This window comes from Ascaphus truei, chromosome 1 (genome assembly GCF_040206685.1).
Source record: "Ascaphus truei isolate aAscTru1 chromosome 1, aAscTru1.hap1, whole genome shotgun sequence".
Lineage (NCBI taxonomy): Eukaryota > Metazoa > Chordata > Amphibia > Anura > Ascaphidae > Ascaphus > Ascaphus truei.
The window spans coordinates 503,965,335-503,981,043 of NC_134483.1; the positions used below are offsets into that span (position 1 = coordinate 503,965,335).

General features: G+C 41.5%; 1 protein-coding gene across 3 annotated transcripts in view; it reads right to left on the reverse strand.

Moving 5' to 3' along the window:
- PPP2R2C (protein phosphatase 2 regulatory subunit Bgamma) overlaps nt 1-15,709 on the reverse strand; it is a 214,630-nt gene that overhangs the window by 36,483 nt on the left and 162,438 nt on the right. For all 3 annotated transcript variants that reach the window (XM_075569696.1, XM_075569706.1, XM_075569687.1), the window contains one exon: nt 2,267-2,436. In XM_075569696.1, the coding sequence (XP_075425811.1) occupies nt 2,267-2,436 (170 nt within the window). The remainder of the gene's footprint in view (nt 1-2,266; nt 2,437-15,709) is intronic.

Here is a 15,709-nt window from a genome sequence, read left to right on the forward strand (position 1 = left end):
GCTTGGGATTTCCCCTGTGATTCCAGACGACATCCAAAGTTGGTTACTTTAACAACCTAAAGGTGTATTACTTATACACACAATATCCGCATAATATCCTGCTGCCTGTGAGCCTGGGAGAAATTGGGAATATCCTGCCGTCAGAGACCATATAAGAATTGGTTACTTTAACAACCTAAAGGCGTATTCCCTATACACACAATGTGAGTTGATACACTATATGGTTATAGAATTTATATCTATATATACAGTATTACACTATGTGTGTTTATTTCTCTATATCTGCATAATATCCTGCTGCCTGTGAGCCTGTGACAAATTGGGAATATCCTGCCATCAGAGACCATATAAGAAGTACCCTGACTCCTGACTTTTCTCTGCTACAGTTTGGTTAAACTGATTAACCGAGATGCCTGCTTTATCTTACTTAATGTGAGTGCATTACCATCTTTATTTATACCGAATATATACAGAATTACACTATTGTGTTTTCGCTTTTATTTCTATATCATCTGGATGTGAGTGCGCATTGGATCCTCCTACTCCACGCCATCCCTAGTGGTTGAAGAACCCACTTATCACCCTCTGCTGCACCCACCAGTTTCTGCCTACATCTTTGAATTGGGACTATAAGTATCCTAGTTATATTCACAGTATTTTTTGCGCTCGTTTTCTTGTTTTCATTAAGTTTGTGTATGCAGAGAGGGGGAGGGGGGGTTGTTTTTCATGTTGTGCGTAGTATTATTGTATTGGGTGTGTGGAGGGGGAGAATTGTATTTTTTGAGGGGAGGTATTCAAGTTTTGTGTGGGAGGAGGGGTATTGTATTTTCTGTGGGGAAGAGGGTATTGTATTTTGTGTGGGGAAGAGGGGTATTGTATGTATTTTGTGTGGGAGGGGGTATTGTATTTATTTTGTGTGGCGGGGGACAGGGTTTTGTATTTATTTTGTGTGGCAAGGGAGAGGGTTTTGTATTTATTTTGTGTGGCAAGGGAGAGGGTTTTGTATTTATTTTGTGTGGGGGGGGAGTATTGTATTTATTTTGTGGGGGAGGGGAGTATTGTATTTATTTTGTGTTGGGAAGGGAGTATTGTATTTATTTTGTGGGGGAGGGGAGTATTGTATTTATTTTGTGGGGGAGGGGATTATTGTATTTATTTTGTGTGGGGAAGGGAGTATTGTATTTATTTTGTGTGGGGAGGGTAGTATTGTATTTATTTTTTGTGGGGAGGGTATTGTATTTATTTTGTGTGGGAAAGGGAGAATTGTATTTTGTGTGATGAGGGGGGTATTGTCTTTTGTGTGGGGATTGTGTGTGTGTGTGTGTGTGTGTGTGTGTGTGTGTGTGTGTGTGTGTGTGTGTGTGTGTGTGTGTGTGTGTGTGTGTGTGTGTGTGTGTGTGTGGCTGGGGGAGGAATGAGTGTGAGGAGAGAGTGATTGAGTGTGAGGACCGGGGTATTGAGGAAGTGGTATTGAGTGTGAGTGGGGTAATTAAGTAATAGCGGAGGGTGGGGGAGTGTGAGATGAGAGAGGCGATGGAAGAGGGAGATGGGGGGAGTGAAAGAGTTGTGGTGAGTTAGAGAGAGTGAGGAAGAGTGAGAGAAATAAATGGAAAAGGGGGGAAAAGAGGAGGTGACTTGCAAGGTGTGAAAGTAGGGAGGGGGCCAAGTCGAAACTCTACTCCTTGGCCCCAGAAAATCTGTCGGCAGCCCTATGTGTGAGGTGTGTAAATATCCATGTGAGTGTAATGTGTAAGGTGGATAGTTTGTCAACTTTAAGCCCACAATAACCTTGCTGTAGATTTGTGAAACCGATAAAAAATCTGATTCCTCAAATGAAAAAAATATATATACTGTAATGTTGTAATATGCAAGTAGCTAAAATGCAACTTCACATGACATGTTCTATGGCAGGGGTGCGCATACTCTTCTCCCTGCGCCCCCCTGCCTGCGCCCCCCCCTCCACCCTCGGCTCCGGCGTCAAATTACACCACGGGATCATGTGACCTTACGTGACCCGCAGCATAATTTCGGGTTGCTATGGCGATGCGGCGCTGGAAAGTTATGGTAAGTAAAGTTCCAGAGGCCTCGTGCAATCCCCAGCATTTAATTTAAATGCCGTCAGGGAAGCGTGGGCCTCTGTAACTGCCCCCCCAAGAAAATTTCGCCGGGGGCGCACACCCCATGTTTGCGCACCCCTGTTCTATGGTTTCTCACTGTTCTTCAGTGTTTGAAGGAAATGGTAATATTGGCAAGAGTATTATATTACCTGGTATGTTTCAATAGGCCTGGTTTCCATGTTCAGATCCCAAACTCTGACCGTGAGGTAATCCCTTGTGAGCATATAACGTCCACTGTGGCTAAATTTGACATCAGAAACTGAAGAGATGATTTCTGAAAAAAATGATCTGTTGCTAGGGTCTTCTGGTTCCTCATAAACTGTGAATAAAGATACAAATAAAGGACATATCATAAGATTTTGAACATGGATTAACCTTCATCAAAATGTGATGTCGCATTTCAGGCTGGATAGCAAACGTCCGCAAATATTTATGTAAGCACAAATAGCTAGTAGATAAAACTCATGGTGTCCAGAAGACTTTTATTCTGATAATTTGTTTCATTTCAAGGTCAAACAAAGCAAGCTAATATTCACACCAATGGCACTTCCTTTCAGGTATCTTAATTGTCTTTAAAAAAAACATCAGTCACGTGATGTTGCTTTCTTCACTACCTACAGTACTAGCTTTAATTCTACAGTAATATTAGCTTTCCTAATATTGGAAATACTGACTGCCCTTTGAAGAATATTATTAATATAACCTCCTGATCTCAAGAGATGTGATAAGCACTGTGAGTAGCAGCATACTAGACTGTCTAATGTGAATAGTCAAAAGGGCACTGTATTTCTGCTTTATTCTGGTATCATTCTCACTGATTTGTATCCTTTCTTAATAATTGTTCCTTTTCTTCTCAATGTTTTACTCTTTCTGTTGGTGTTCCTATAATATTTTCCACATTCATTATTTGTGAACTATTTCTCACAATTATTGGTTCTCTCTCTCTATCCGTTCAGTCGAGTACGACTCTCGGCCTCTCTATGGATCAGTGTGCTCAGTGTCTTCCGATCTCTCACGGCTTCTTCCAATTCTGCTATGGTCAGTCCAGTATCTTTCTTGATGGTATCTAGCCAGCGAGTTCTTGGGCGGCCTCTTCCTCTTTTGCCACCGATCATTCCAAGCATGAAGTCCTTCTCAAGTGACTTGCTTTGCATGATGTGACCAAAGTAGGAGAGCTTTTGCTTTGTTATTTTGGCCTCCAACGAGATTATCGGTTTGCTCCATCCAGGACTGCTTGGTTCGTTATTCTGGCTGTCCACAGAATGCGTAGCAGACGTCTCCAGCACCACAATTCAAATGCATCGATCTTTCGCCTGTCTGCCTTTCCCAGAGTCCAGGTTTTGCAGCCATATGTTGCTATTGGGAAAACGATCACACTGATCAATCTGCATTTAGTTGCCAAGCTGATGTCTTTACTCTTCCAGATGTTGTTCATACTGATCATCCCATTTCTTCCAAGTGCCAACCGTCTCTTAATCTCAGGGGTGCAGTCGCCATCGTGGCTCTACATGCAAAAGTATCAACGTATAAGTGGTAAACTATAAGGCCCAGATACACAAAGCTCTATTAACTCAGGGCACATAAAATCTTATCAAAATCAGTAACAGACGTTATGTTCCCTAAGGTTAACGCCAATCCACATAGCTAAATATGTGCAAAAACTGCAGCCATTAGTTATCTCATCAGCATAGGCTTAGTGACATGTGAAGTTAGACTTACGCATGGAGAGAGAGAGGGAGGGTGGGAAGGGGGGTAGAGATCAGAGTTCCAAGTGTTTATATATATATATAGCACACACAGCTGTCTCTTACACATTACTCTATGTAATTCCATCCCTATATACCAATAGGGACCACATAGTATCTACACACACTTTTAGTAATGTAACACCCTCTTACATTTCCACACCTACCCACACCATTGATATACACTCCCACTCTACACACACCTTTTGTAAAGCACTGTAAACACTGTGGGCGCTTTATAAATTTATATTTACATACATACACACATACACACACTCTTACATCACTAACATTCAGGGACTATTTAACACCTCAAGTCATAAATCGCATACTAAACAGGGGGGGTGTTAGGTTTCAGTCACCGATAACATTCCAAGATGCACTGTTTTTAAATAAAACACTTGCATGCTTTATTCATTGTAACATCGCCGGAAGAAGAGATCACTGTATCTCGAAAGCTCGCACAAATAAAACCATTTCGTTAGCCACAGAACGGTATCGTCTATTCATTTTTGATTATTAATCTTGGCTAACACGGTACTGATACCTCTACATATATATATATATATATCTATGTAACAGGGGAGTTATCCCTGTTCAGGTAATGTGCCTCTAATCCAGCAGTGTGGTGGTTAACTGCTGGTAGTCAATTAACAAACACCACCTGCCTGATTAGATTGCTTACAAAAGCCTGTCCTTTTGAGACAGGAAGGGAGACTCCTTAGCTCACGTGTGAGCTGAACTTTGGAGACAGAGCAGAGGTTCTTGAGTCTCCCAGGAGAGACTGACCAAGAGAACACAGATCTCTGGAGCTGACAAATAAGACTTCTAAACCTGGATGCTGACATTTTCTGTGCACACACGGGTACGGTTCCAGGAGAGCAGAGAAGCTTCCCCTACAGCAGCCAGCTAACAGATAAGACTTTTATTAACAAGACTTTTTATATCTGTTCATTTCATGCTATGTGTTTGGGGCTGGGAGACATGCTTAACTAAGGGAGTTGTGAATTGCATAGTATTTCACTAGAACCACTCCCAAGTGAATAGAAGCTTTGTTTCCCCCTTGTTTGGATGGTTTCCTGATGTTAAGGAAAAGGCACAATAAAGCCTCGTTATAATTTCACCTTATAAAAGTCTCCATTGTGTACCTCTGTGAGCGTCCGCCTACATATGTGTCCGAAGTGGGACGTGAGGTCGTCTTTGAAGTTAGAAAGGACCGGAGATTTTTTCTGTGAATTTTTTTTTATGCTTTTTGCCTACAAACAGTCTGAGCAACTTAAAAAAAAAAAAAAACTCATGCAGCAGAGACCAGAGTTAAAGTGATACACACCACTGCACTGAAACCTACAAAACCACAGATGGACTCTTTTCCCCAATCCCAAGAGGAGAGAGACTGCTGAAGCAGCTAAACCTTATTTGCCTATCACAAAGTGTAATATGGTCATTGAAATAAGGGTTTTGCCTTCCAGCCATTGTCAGGGTTCAAGAAGTGAAACAGCCCTTAAAAAGGGATAGGTGTTTGTTGTTTTCAAAAGTTTCGCTGAAGCAGTGAATACAGATGGTGACCCACGAGCGGTACTGATTTCGCAAAATAAAGGTTGCCACAACGCATAGGACTACCAGCTGTGAATGGAGTATATGCAGAAAAGTGTGAAAATTGATGTAAGACTGTGCTGAACCAAGGGATTTTTTAGCAAACAAATGCTGAGTGTAAAATTGCCCTACAGGGGAAAAGGGGATTGCTGAACTGTGTAAAAGGTATTCCAAAGCCAATTGCTGAGTGTTGAGTCACCCTGCCGGGAGTGAAAGAAATATTCCACTGCAAAGAATGTTTTTTTTTCTGCAAGTAAAAAAAAGTCTGCCTATATATCTTGGCAGCAAAACAGACACCCAAAGTGTGAAGTGTGAATGTCATAATACCCAAAGATGAGACTGAAAATTACTGAACTCAAGCAGAAAACCAAATTCTGTTGCTGAAGCGGAGGGATTGCACCTAGCAAGTAAATGGTGTAAAGCAAACGGAAGTTTTCACGTGTGAGCTGAACTTTGGAGACAGAGCAGAGGTCCTTGAGGCTCCCAGGAGAGACTGACCAAGAGAACACAGATCTCTGGAGCTGACAAATAAGACTTCTAAACCTGGATGCTGACATTTTCTGTGCACACACGGGTGCGGTTACAGGAGAGCAGAGAAGCTTCCCCTAGAGCAGCCAGCTAACAGATAAGACTTTTATTAACAAGACTTTTTATATCTGTTCATTTCATGCTATGTGTTTGCGGCTGGGAGACATGCTTAACTAAGGGAGTTGTGAATTGCATAGTATTTCACTAGAACCACTCCCAAGTGAATAGAAGCTTTGTTTCCCCCTTGTTTGGATGGTTTCCTGATGTTAAGGAAAAGGCAAAATAAAGCCTCGTTATAATTTCACCTTATAAAAGTCTCCATTGTGTACCTCTGTGAGCGTCCGCCAACAATATATATATATATATATATATATATATATATATATATATATATATATATATATGGAAAATAGAACAAATGAGTGCAACAGTGCTCACCTGTTGTGTGCGTCAAGTGAATTAGTGCTGGACTAAAATTAACTATTAGGTGTCACTAACCTTAATATAAAAAAAGTTTCATAATACAAAATATCTGATGGTGAATATAAAACATTCATACAAATGTTACCATATATAGTTCAAATGCTGCAAACAATCTTATTAAAGAAGTGTTAAAAAAGTGTGTCTAATTAGTCAATAACAAAACGATAACATCAACTTTGAATAACAAAAAGTGGAGACTGAGCAGCTTCAGTTGGTTAGAAAGTAGAAAATGGGAGAAGAAGCGCATGCTCCGAGGTACAGATGAATTTAATTAAAAAGGGTGATTAAAAAGTCAGAATCAGGATAAAACATTCAAATATCAAGTTCTTAGAAAAAAAGTCAAGAATGTAATACTGTTACCACTGAACTGTGGGAGGATTTCATGAGATGGATGAACACTCAGTCACTCTCGTGGTGATATTGAAAATATTGTAGAGAAGTGCCAGATCTAGCAAGAGAAAACACTGAAAGTGTGAGTGTATCACAGATAAAGGAAGTATCCCCAAACACTAATCGGGTGTAATTTGGGAAATCCACCCAATGCAGGTCTCCAAAGCTGTAATAGCCTCTCTTCTCCGTGCAGACAATTTAAAGGATCTGACCGGGGCATCCACACCACAAGCAGCTGTGACTGGAGGTAACAAAACGCTGAAATGAGGATGTCACACTCAACAATGATGTGACGGGGGTTCCCTGGCAGCGATCAGCTGTGATTTAAGGAACCCCATACCAGCAGGTCTCTGAAGCTACGTATAGAGCCTCTCCCCTCTGCGCTAGAGAGATGAGTGCTATCAGCTAAGATGTCCACGTTGCTGCAGCTCCCCTGTGATTAAAAAAGTAAAACAAATAGCAAATAGAACTTGAATAGCCGGTGGGTATAGGGATACTAATAAGTAGTGAACAACGGTTCAGGTAACAAACAGCCCTAACGCGTTTTGTCCACTATGTATAAAAAGGGGGAGAAAAGCAAATAACTCCCAGTATCCTCATCCAGGCTGCATTTAATTTGCATGCCATTTTCTTTTTTCATTGCCAATGAGAAAATACTGCCTAGCTGGTGCGAGTACAACAAATTAGTTTATATTTTACACACAGAAAGTAACTTTTAGATTGTCTGGATTCCTGCCACCCAACTCCCCCCACCCCCCATATTTTTTATGGAAGACTTCTGCGTTACATCATGACAGACATTACATGGAGTGCCTTAAAGTACTTTCTGACAAGCCTCCTTAATTTGTGTTAACTCTGTAATTTCTGCAATTTTCATGTCAGAAGCTTTAGTCGATGTCTGATGTGCACATGGCAATTACCATTTTATCATCTTTCACACCTCCTTTCCTCATCTGTTAAATCTGTGTGTCGCAAATGGCAGGAATTCTATGCTGCTAATTATAATGTGAACGAGACAGAAAAACAGATGCAAAAACATGTAGAGTATAATTCACATTTTCCCCAAGCTGCCGGTGTGATTATTTTTCTCCTTAGGGTAGTGTATTGCGATAATCACAGAGCATGAAAATCCCGTAAAAAAACAACATATTTAAGGTCTTTATGTCCCTAGACATTACATTGCATATAAGTGACTGAATTTGCAGCCGTATCACACAAAAGCTAAAGTATTTACCAAGTTAAGGAGCTTTGGTGTAGCTGAGGGATTTTTTTGACAACCTATATATAAAAATTAAACTCTAATCAAACTTCTACTGTAATTATTAATGGCATTTTGACCCAAGAGATTATTTTAAGGAGGGGTACAAGACACTGGTGCCACTTGTCACTGGTTAACCAAAACGTTCTATACCTGCCCAAGAATTATTTGAAAATTGTGGAACTAATTCCTTACTAAAGATAAATATATCAAATTAAGTCTTCTGTGACTTTGAAATATGGTGTCTACTTCCATGGGTGAGAAAGCAAAGGGGGACCGAGCACACCAGCAAAAAATGGGAACGTATCCTTTGTTTCGGTGTCCATCCCTGATGAAGGTACTTAGCACCGAAACGTTGAATGCGTTTGACTATCACAGTCAATAAATTATCTTTTAGAAGTAACTCTTTTTTTTGTGCCTTTTTTGCTTGTGTGTGCTTGGCCCCCCATTGCTTTCTATGCTGTTTCCCCGACTAGGTTTTCTACCTGTAGCACCCATTTTGTTGCATATTATCCCCCAGTCCCCACCACTTTGGGGCATCCCAATTTGCTTTGTCCGGATTCCCTTCTTTACCTTGATACTTCCATGGGTGCCCATATGACAGAACTCCAATCTATTACCTATGTAGGACGATGATGATCTACTGTATATAAGTTACATTAAAGCAGCAATCCCAGCTAAACCCCTGATATCAGTTGAGCCACTGGTTCTTGAGTGGTGAGCCCGGGGGAGACCAGGAGACAATTTGACTGCTCCGGTGGACAATAGAAAAGCAGATGATGTTACATAGTAGATGAGGTTGAAAAAAGACATACGTCCATCGAGTTCAACTCATGCTAAATGTAGACGACAGATACTTTATCCTATGTTGCGGCTTACATATCTCTTGTACATGGAACAAGCAGGTCTTCACCAGCACAGTTAATAAAGAAAATATAGGGTGCTCAAACCCAGGACGACTCTGTTCAGTTCAGTGAGTGATAAACATTTAACCCTGGAGATACCAGTGGGAGTGGGTGGTGAATATATAGACTTGTAAGTCCTCAATAACAGCTGTTAAACTTAACCATAAGAGTCTAAACACCATGAAGAACCCACTCACGTCATCTCCAGGGGTGATGGAAAGGCGTGCCAGCCATGAGGGATCCGAAGTCCAGTGATAGGCAGAAGGAAAAAACGAATGGCGCAAATAAAGAAGCAGTTTTACTCTACACCTGGCTCCCTGGCTGTGCGCCATTCGTTTTTTCCTTCTGCCTATCACTGGACTTCACCAGCACAGTACTGAAAGTGCGGACAGAATTTGAAAGGAAAAAAAGTTCATACAATAAATCCACTCGCATCATACACCAGAGTCCTTGAGGAAACCATACTGAGGATCTAATTCGATATCATGCTGACTTTTAAAAGTTGGTTTACAGGTGGAGTGCTTGTGTCATGGCAGCAACTGAGGGTTCTATCGTAATGTCACATGTTATCAGTTTGTCCAAATAAGGCCCACATCATTGGAACATATACATAATGCTGTTATTTTAGAAAGAAATGTAATCAATTATCATTTTTCAGCATTCTGAAAAACGGTGCAAATCACATGCAGGTCAACGCTCCCTATTTATGTAAAGGTTTGAATAAGTAAGAAAGAGATAGGTAGATGATTTCCTAATAGATATCATTGTGCAGGGTTTTCAAATGTTGGTTAGTATGCATATTCACCTATATCTACTAAGCAGCGCTATTTCAAAAGACACCTTGTAGCTCTGCAGGACACATTATGGCTCATCCACTTGAATGCACTGGTCAAATTATTTCCGGTGCTGGAGTAATCGAATCTAATGGCATTGCTTAGTAAATATGGCCCAATATTTACAATTTAGTTTAGTTTCCTTCGTGATGTATGTATGTACAGTATATATTAATGTATATTTTCATTTATATTACGTATGTTTATTTATGTAGCGCAGTGCTTTACAAAATAGACATTACAAAACAGTAGGGGGAAATACTGTATATTACAATAAATCCATCAAACATAAAAGTAGACGAAAGGAATAATAAACCCTGCCCCAGAGAGCTTACAATCTAAGTGATGTAGATAAAGATGGTGCAGGCTTTGTTGTTCTCTCTTTTGTGGTACATTAGGAATACTGCAGTATCCTGCACCAACATTACCATTAAATACAATTGAAACTATGGTATTCTGAACCATGCCTGGGCGTGCTGAGTTATTTTGGGGGGAATAATGAAGTCTCCTAGATCTGTATTTCTCCAAGCTGTCAGGGATGACAAGAAGACAAACTGCAAGAGGTGTCTGGCAGCACACATGGCATGATTTAAATCAGAGTTTTATGTGCCAAGTGTATTCACCCGTGTGCATGTGCATTAGCGCTTTGTAAAACTCGGTGTGGCTGGTATCTAATAAAAGGATTAAGAAACACAGATTTAAATAAAATATCTCTGTGAAGACACCTTCTGGTACTGCACAGTGTGCATCTTATGGGATAGCAGACTGTAGATGCATAGATAAGGTATTTTATGTACCCAATACATATTCACCCTCAGCTGGGGCCAGCATATAATAAACACTCCGATATTACGCTCTATTTCCCCCTTTGCTGATAACTGCGTGGTAGCGTATCTGAGATCTGAGTTTTTTTTTAATCTATACAAATTCATTGGGATGGGTTGACTGTTTAATGATAATTTCATCAGTTGTTTACACATGTTTATGAGTATCTAAAATCGTCTGTATTATATCCTCCTTATCTGGAAATGGGAAATCGATGTGATCTGATTCTGGCCCCTCTGTTTATACTGTTATATTTATTTAACTACAGTTTTCCTATGTCTTTTAAGATAAAATAAGTTTTTAGAAACAAGCCGTCTTAAATGAATGAGTTGTACCAATAAAACTATGAGGCTGGCTCCACAAAGCTCTGCTAACAGTGATGGATGTTATTTTCGCTGACGTTAATGCATATCCAAAGAACTAATTATATGCCAAATATGCAGCCATTGTATATCTCGTTAGCATAAGCTTAACTGTCGCTGCTGGACTTTGGACTGTGGAACCCCCATAACAGAGACTGAATATGACCTGGTGTGTTGCATTCCTGCACAAAAGGGGTTAATGTTAAGTATGAGGCTAGGGAACAACAGAACCACAGAGGTCCAGAAGGCTGCAAGGAAAAAAGCAGTATGGAAGTAAATCTCCAGAGAAGAAACAGGATATTACACAAATTCCTGCGCTTAGCCCCACAGTAGTAATGAGATTAATGAGATTAATTACAGTAATTAACTTTACATACATAGAAATGCAGAATCAAAAGGTGACGACTCGAGGTGTATTAAACAACCTCAATGTGAAAGTCCTGCAGCCTGGAGAACTCACGGATTGTCCACATCCTTCAAACAAACGTAGTAAACAACAGTCCTCCTGGGCGCTGGTCCTCAGATATAAGTGCACAATATGATATAGAAAAATAACAAAAGAAAGAACAGTGTATGGTGTCAAACATAAACAATGAAACGGGAAGAAATTCAGTTAGAATGCACTCACGCTAGTGTAATATGAATAATTATAAATTAAAACCCTTTAGTGAGTAATGATATAACAGATAATGTAGATAGGATTGGTAATGGAGGATCTAATTCACATTGATTACAAACGTGCTATAAACAAACAACATTAAAACCATATTGTAGTTAATTAATTGCTGCCCCTGTGATATGATATACAGTGGGGTCTACTGGAGATAAACTCCTGGTTAGTAGAAGAAGTTGACCTGGTAGTGTGTCCCTGTACTGGTCTAACAACTCCCACTTATACCCCTTATCCTATAACTGCAGGATGATATAGAATCAAACCTGAAGCACTACTCCTCTCATATAGAGATAAACAGAAGGGTGCAAGAAATGAATAAAATACTGCATTAAAAATGTGAAGCGTGTACATAGAGTAGCCTAGGACAGGGGTGCGCAAACTGGGGGGGTGCGCAGACTGACTGCGTGTGTCCATCAGAGTGTCATTTTTGGCGCAAATTGGGATAGCTTGCAGAGTATTTAAAGGCTGGCATAGGGTGAACATATCACTCCTTGATAAAGTACCAGCAGGTACAAAACGCGTAGGAGGGTACTTACCTCCGTTTTTTTAAACATGGACCATTAAAGATTATATTTTATTAGTATTTTTGCTTGGGACCCACTCTATTTCTGGCTGTGCATTGGAGTGCTTTTTCCTTTGGATTTCTACTCATTCTCCTGGTTGCACACCTACCAAGATACACAGGACTGGGGCAATTATATGTGAGTATACTATTACTTTATGTTTATCTAGGAATCTCCCAATGAGGTTTTAGGCCTGTTTTTTTCAATCTCAGCCTTTAACCTTCAGGGACAGAGACACCCTACTTTGATTATGTAGTCACTAAAGTGCTATGGTCATTGCTTATATACCTCACTAGCCCCAGTTACCTATCCTTTGCATCTTTATAAAGGACTTATACTATTGAATCAAGACTGGACGCAAATGTTGAAGCGCATATCACTAACCTGTTCTGTATGACTGCGGGGGGCGTGGGGTTTACAGAGGTCCCGCGCGATTCCCGAAGGCACTTAAGTTAAGTACTGGGGAAGCGACGAAGGCCTCTGTAAACTGCCCGTACCTTGGCCCAGACGGCTTCTGGAGACGAGTCGCCATGACAACGTGGCGTCAACAGACGCCACAAGGTCATGTGACCACGTTGCCATGGCAACATGAAGCCCAGACGCCGAGGTAAATGGGGGCGCAGAGAGGGGGACAGCCGGCAGGGGGGCGCAGGGAAAAAAAATTGCGCTCCCTCTGGTCTAGGTAGTGATGGCCATGTGGTCACAGGTGACCAGGTAATAGCTACAGTATAAGGTAGTAGCTCACACTGTGGTGTACAATGTAGGAACACACTAAAGGTAAAGATGAGGGATAGAGACACTGGTTCCATGTGTATAGAGTCATGCATACCAACACTATATATGCTCGGTTACTGGTTTGGGTAAAGTCTAACGCAACACTGTAACGCTCAGCCTGCCCACAAGCCAGACGAGACCCCGGGACTGAGGTGGAAAGGGTAAAACCACACACCTAGCAGCAAATGGGAGCACGGCCGGAGAGTGGTAGTAGCGTAGGTGGTCCGGGTAACAAGAATCTAAATGATACTGTACTTGACAACTCCGGCGTAGAAGGATTAGTTCGTATGCCAAGGGACGTGGATTGGAGAGGGCAGCGTAATCTATTGTTCGTAAGCCTGGGTCGTGGAGTGGAGAAAGCAGCGTAGTAGTTAGTCCGTGTGCCGTGTCCAAGGGTTGTAGAGGTCTGCAGGGTAGAAGTCCAAAGCAAGGTCCAGAGGGTTCCAGAGAGCAGCGTAGTAAAGTCCAAAGCAAGGGTCAAATACAGGGAGGTCAGCAAGGGTTTCAGGGACAGGAGCAAGCACTGAAAAGACAAGAGAGGCCAGGCAACAGCAGACAGCACCACGGTACAGAAGCTATGCAGAGCAAAGAGGAAATGGAGAAGAGGGATTATATAGGGGGCTGGGACCAATCAGAGAAAGGGGAGTGATGGAGGAGCGGCCCGAAGAGTAACCTAATAGGAAAGGAGAGTGAGGAAGTTTGAAACCAATGGGAGTGAGGGGAGGAACAGAGGAGAGAGCAAGATCAGACCCAGATAGAGGAGAGTTGCTAGAGGCAAAGGGAGTGGTCAGAGTAAGGGGAGGAACGGAGGGACGGACAAGGGAAGGGACAGAAAGGGAAGGAGGACCTGTGAGGCAAGGCAGATGGGGAAGGGGCATGCCGGGCATGCCCGTGACGTCCGAGGAGGCGGAGCATGGGGAAGGTGCACCGGAGGATCCAGGAGCAGAGAGAAGAAAGGGAGGAGCAGAGAGACGGACAGGGGACGGGTTAGGTAAGGAGGGAGAAGTGGGGAGGCAGAGCTGACGGGACCCGAGCGGCGACACGCAAGGAGCGCGTGCCGCGCCAGCAGAGGCAGAGTCAGGCACCTGGCGCCAGCCAATGGCGGCTTGGGTGCGCGCGTGCCCATAGGGCTGACGCGCGTGGGCAGGAGGTGCAGGGAAAGCAGTCAGGAGCGGGGAAAGCCGCCAGGGAGCCCGTATGGCCTGAGAAGAAGGTAAGGATGCGCTGGACGCGGGTATACCCACAGCGCGAATCCTTACAAACACATTGCAGGCCTATCCCTATCCCTAGGCTCTTCTAACCCAATTTTAACCTAGTCTGTAACTGATACATAGGCCCATAATCATATATTATCTCTAATTGTCTGTGCAAATGTCTGTAAATTGAATGTATTACCACTGTTCATTTAATGTAACCATGTATTATCATAACTCTGTGCCCAGGACATACTTGAGAACGATAGGTAACTCTCATGTATTACTGTGCTTCCTGGTAAAACATTTTTATAAATAAATAATTAAAACGTATATCATAAACCTCTTTATATGCACATACAGCATTCAGTCATTTAACTTTCTTTGGAAAACAGCCTGGAGAATCAACAGACAGATGTATCTTAAGTAAAAATGATATGCAAAAACAACAGTCAAGTAATTGTTGGCAAAGTACATTGTGCATCATGCATTTTAAAAGGTCAATGTTAATTAGCAAGTCATCAGGGACATTTTGTTACGGGGTTTTTATATATGTCAGATTATCCTTTGTACGACATGGAGGAAAATCCATAGTCATTTGGAGATCTTCACGCTTGCTGAACAGTTATAGAATTCTTGTTTCCTTTTGGGGACGTCAGATCACATTTTTTTTTTAATTCTATTACTTTTATCTTATAAATGTAAATGCATGAAGTACCAAACTCATTATTTTAGCACTTTATACCCAATGATCTTTCTAGATTTCTTACCACTCACTTATGCTTACAAGAGGCATATTTTCCTTACATACAGTTACATTCTGAACCCAATTGAATTAGGGTTGAGCAGTAGATGTATCTCTCTGGGATGTTCGTAAAACCTTTGACACTGTTCCACATAGAATATTGCTTGCAATAAATACAGTATGAGTGGGTTTTAAAGTACTGTAAAGGATAAGATATTGGTTGAGGGATAGGAAAAGAGAGTGGTGGTAAATGGAGCCTCAGAGGAGAGGAAGGTGACCAGCGATCACCTATGTACTTGGACCAATGCTTGTTAAAATCTTTGTCAGTGACATTAGAGATGTCTCGAAGGGAAATAATGCCGTTTTGTAGACGACACAAATATCTACACAAGAGTTGACACTCCAAAAGTGGTAAACAAACAAAACAATTACTTATTTTGTAAGACTAGAGGAATGGTCAAAAATGTGGCAGCAATATTTAGTATGCAGCCCAAATCTCCAACAAGGGAAGAGAGAGAGAGAGAGAGAGAGAGAGAGAAAGAGCAGCAGTACTCCACAAGGCTGGTACAAAATTAGAAAATCTATTAAATAGTATCAGCATTTTGGTCTATTACATAGACCTTGGTCAAGATACTAATGTGCATTACTAACATCGCTGATACTGTATACCTAAAAGGGATTAAACACCTGTGCACTAGCATCATTGCATAGTCACTCCCACT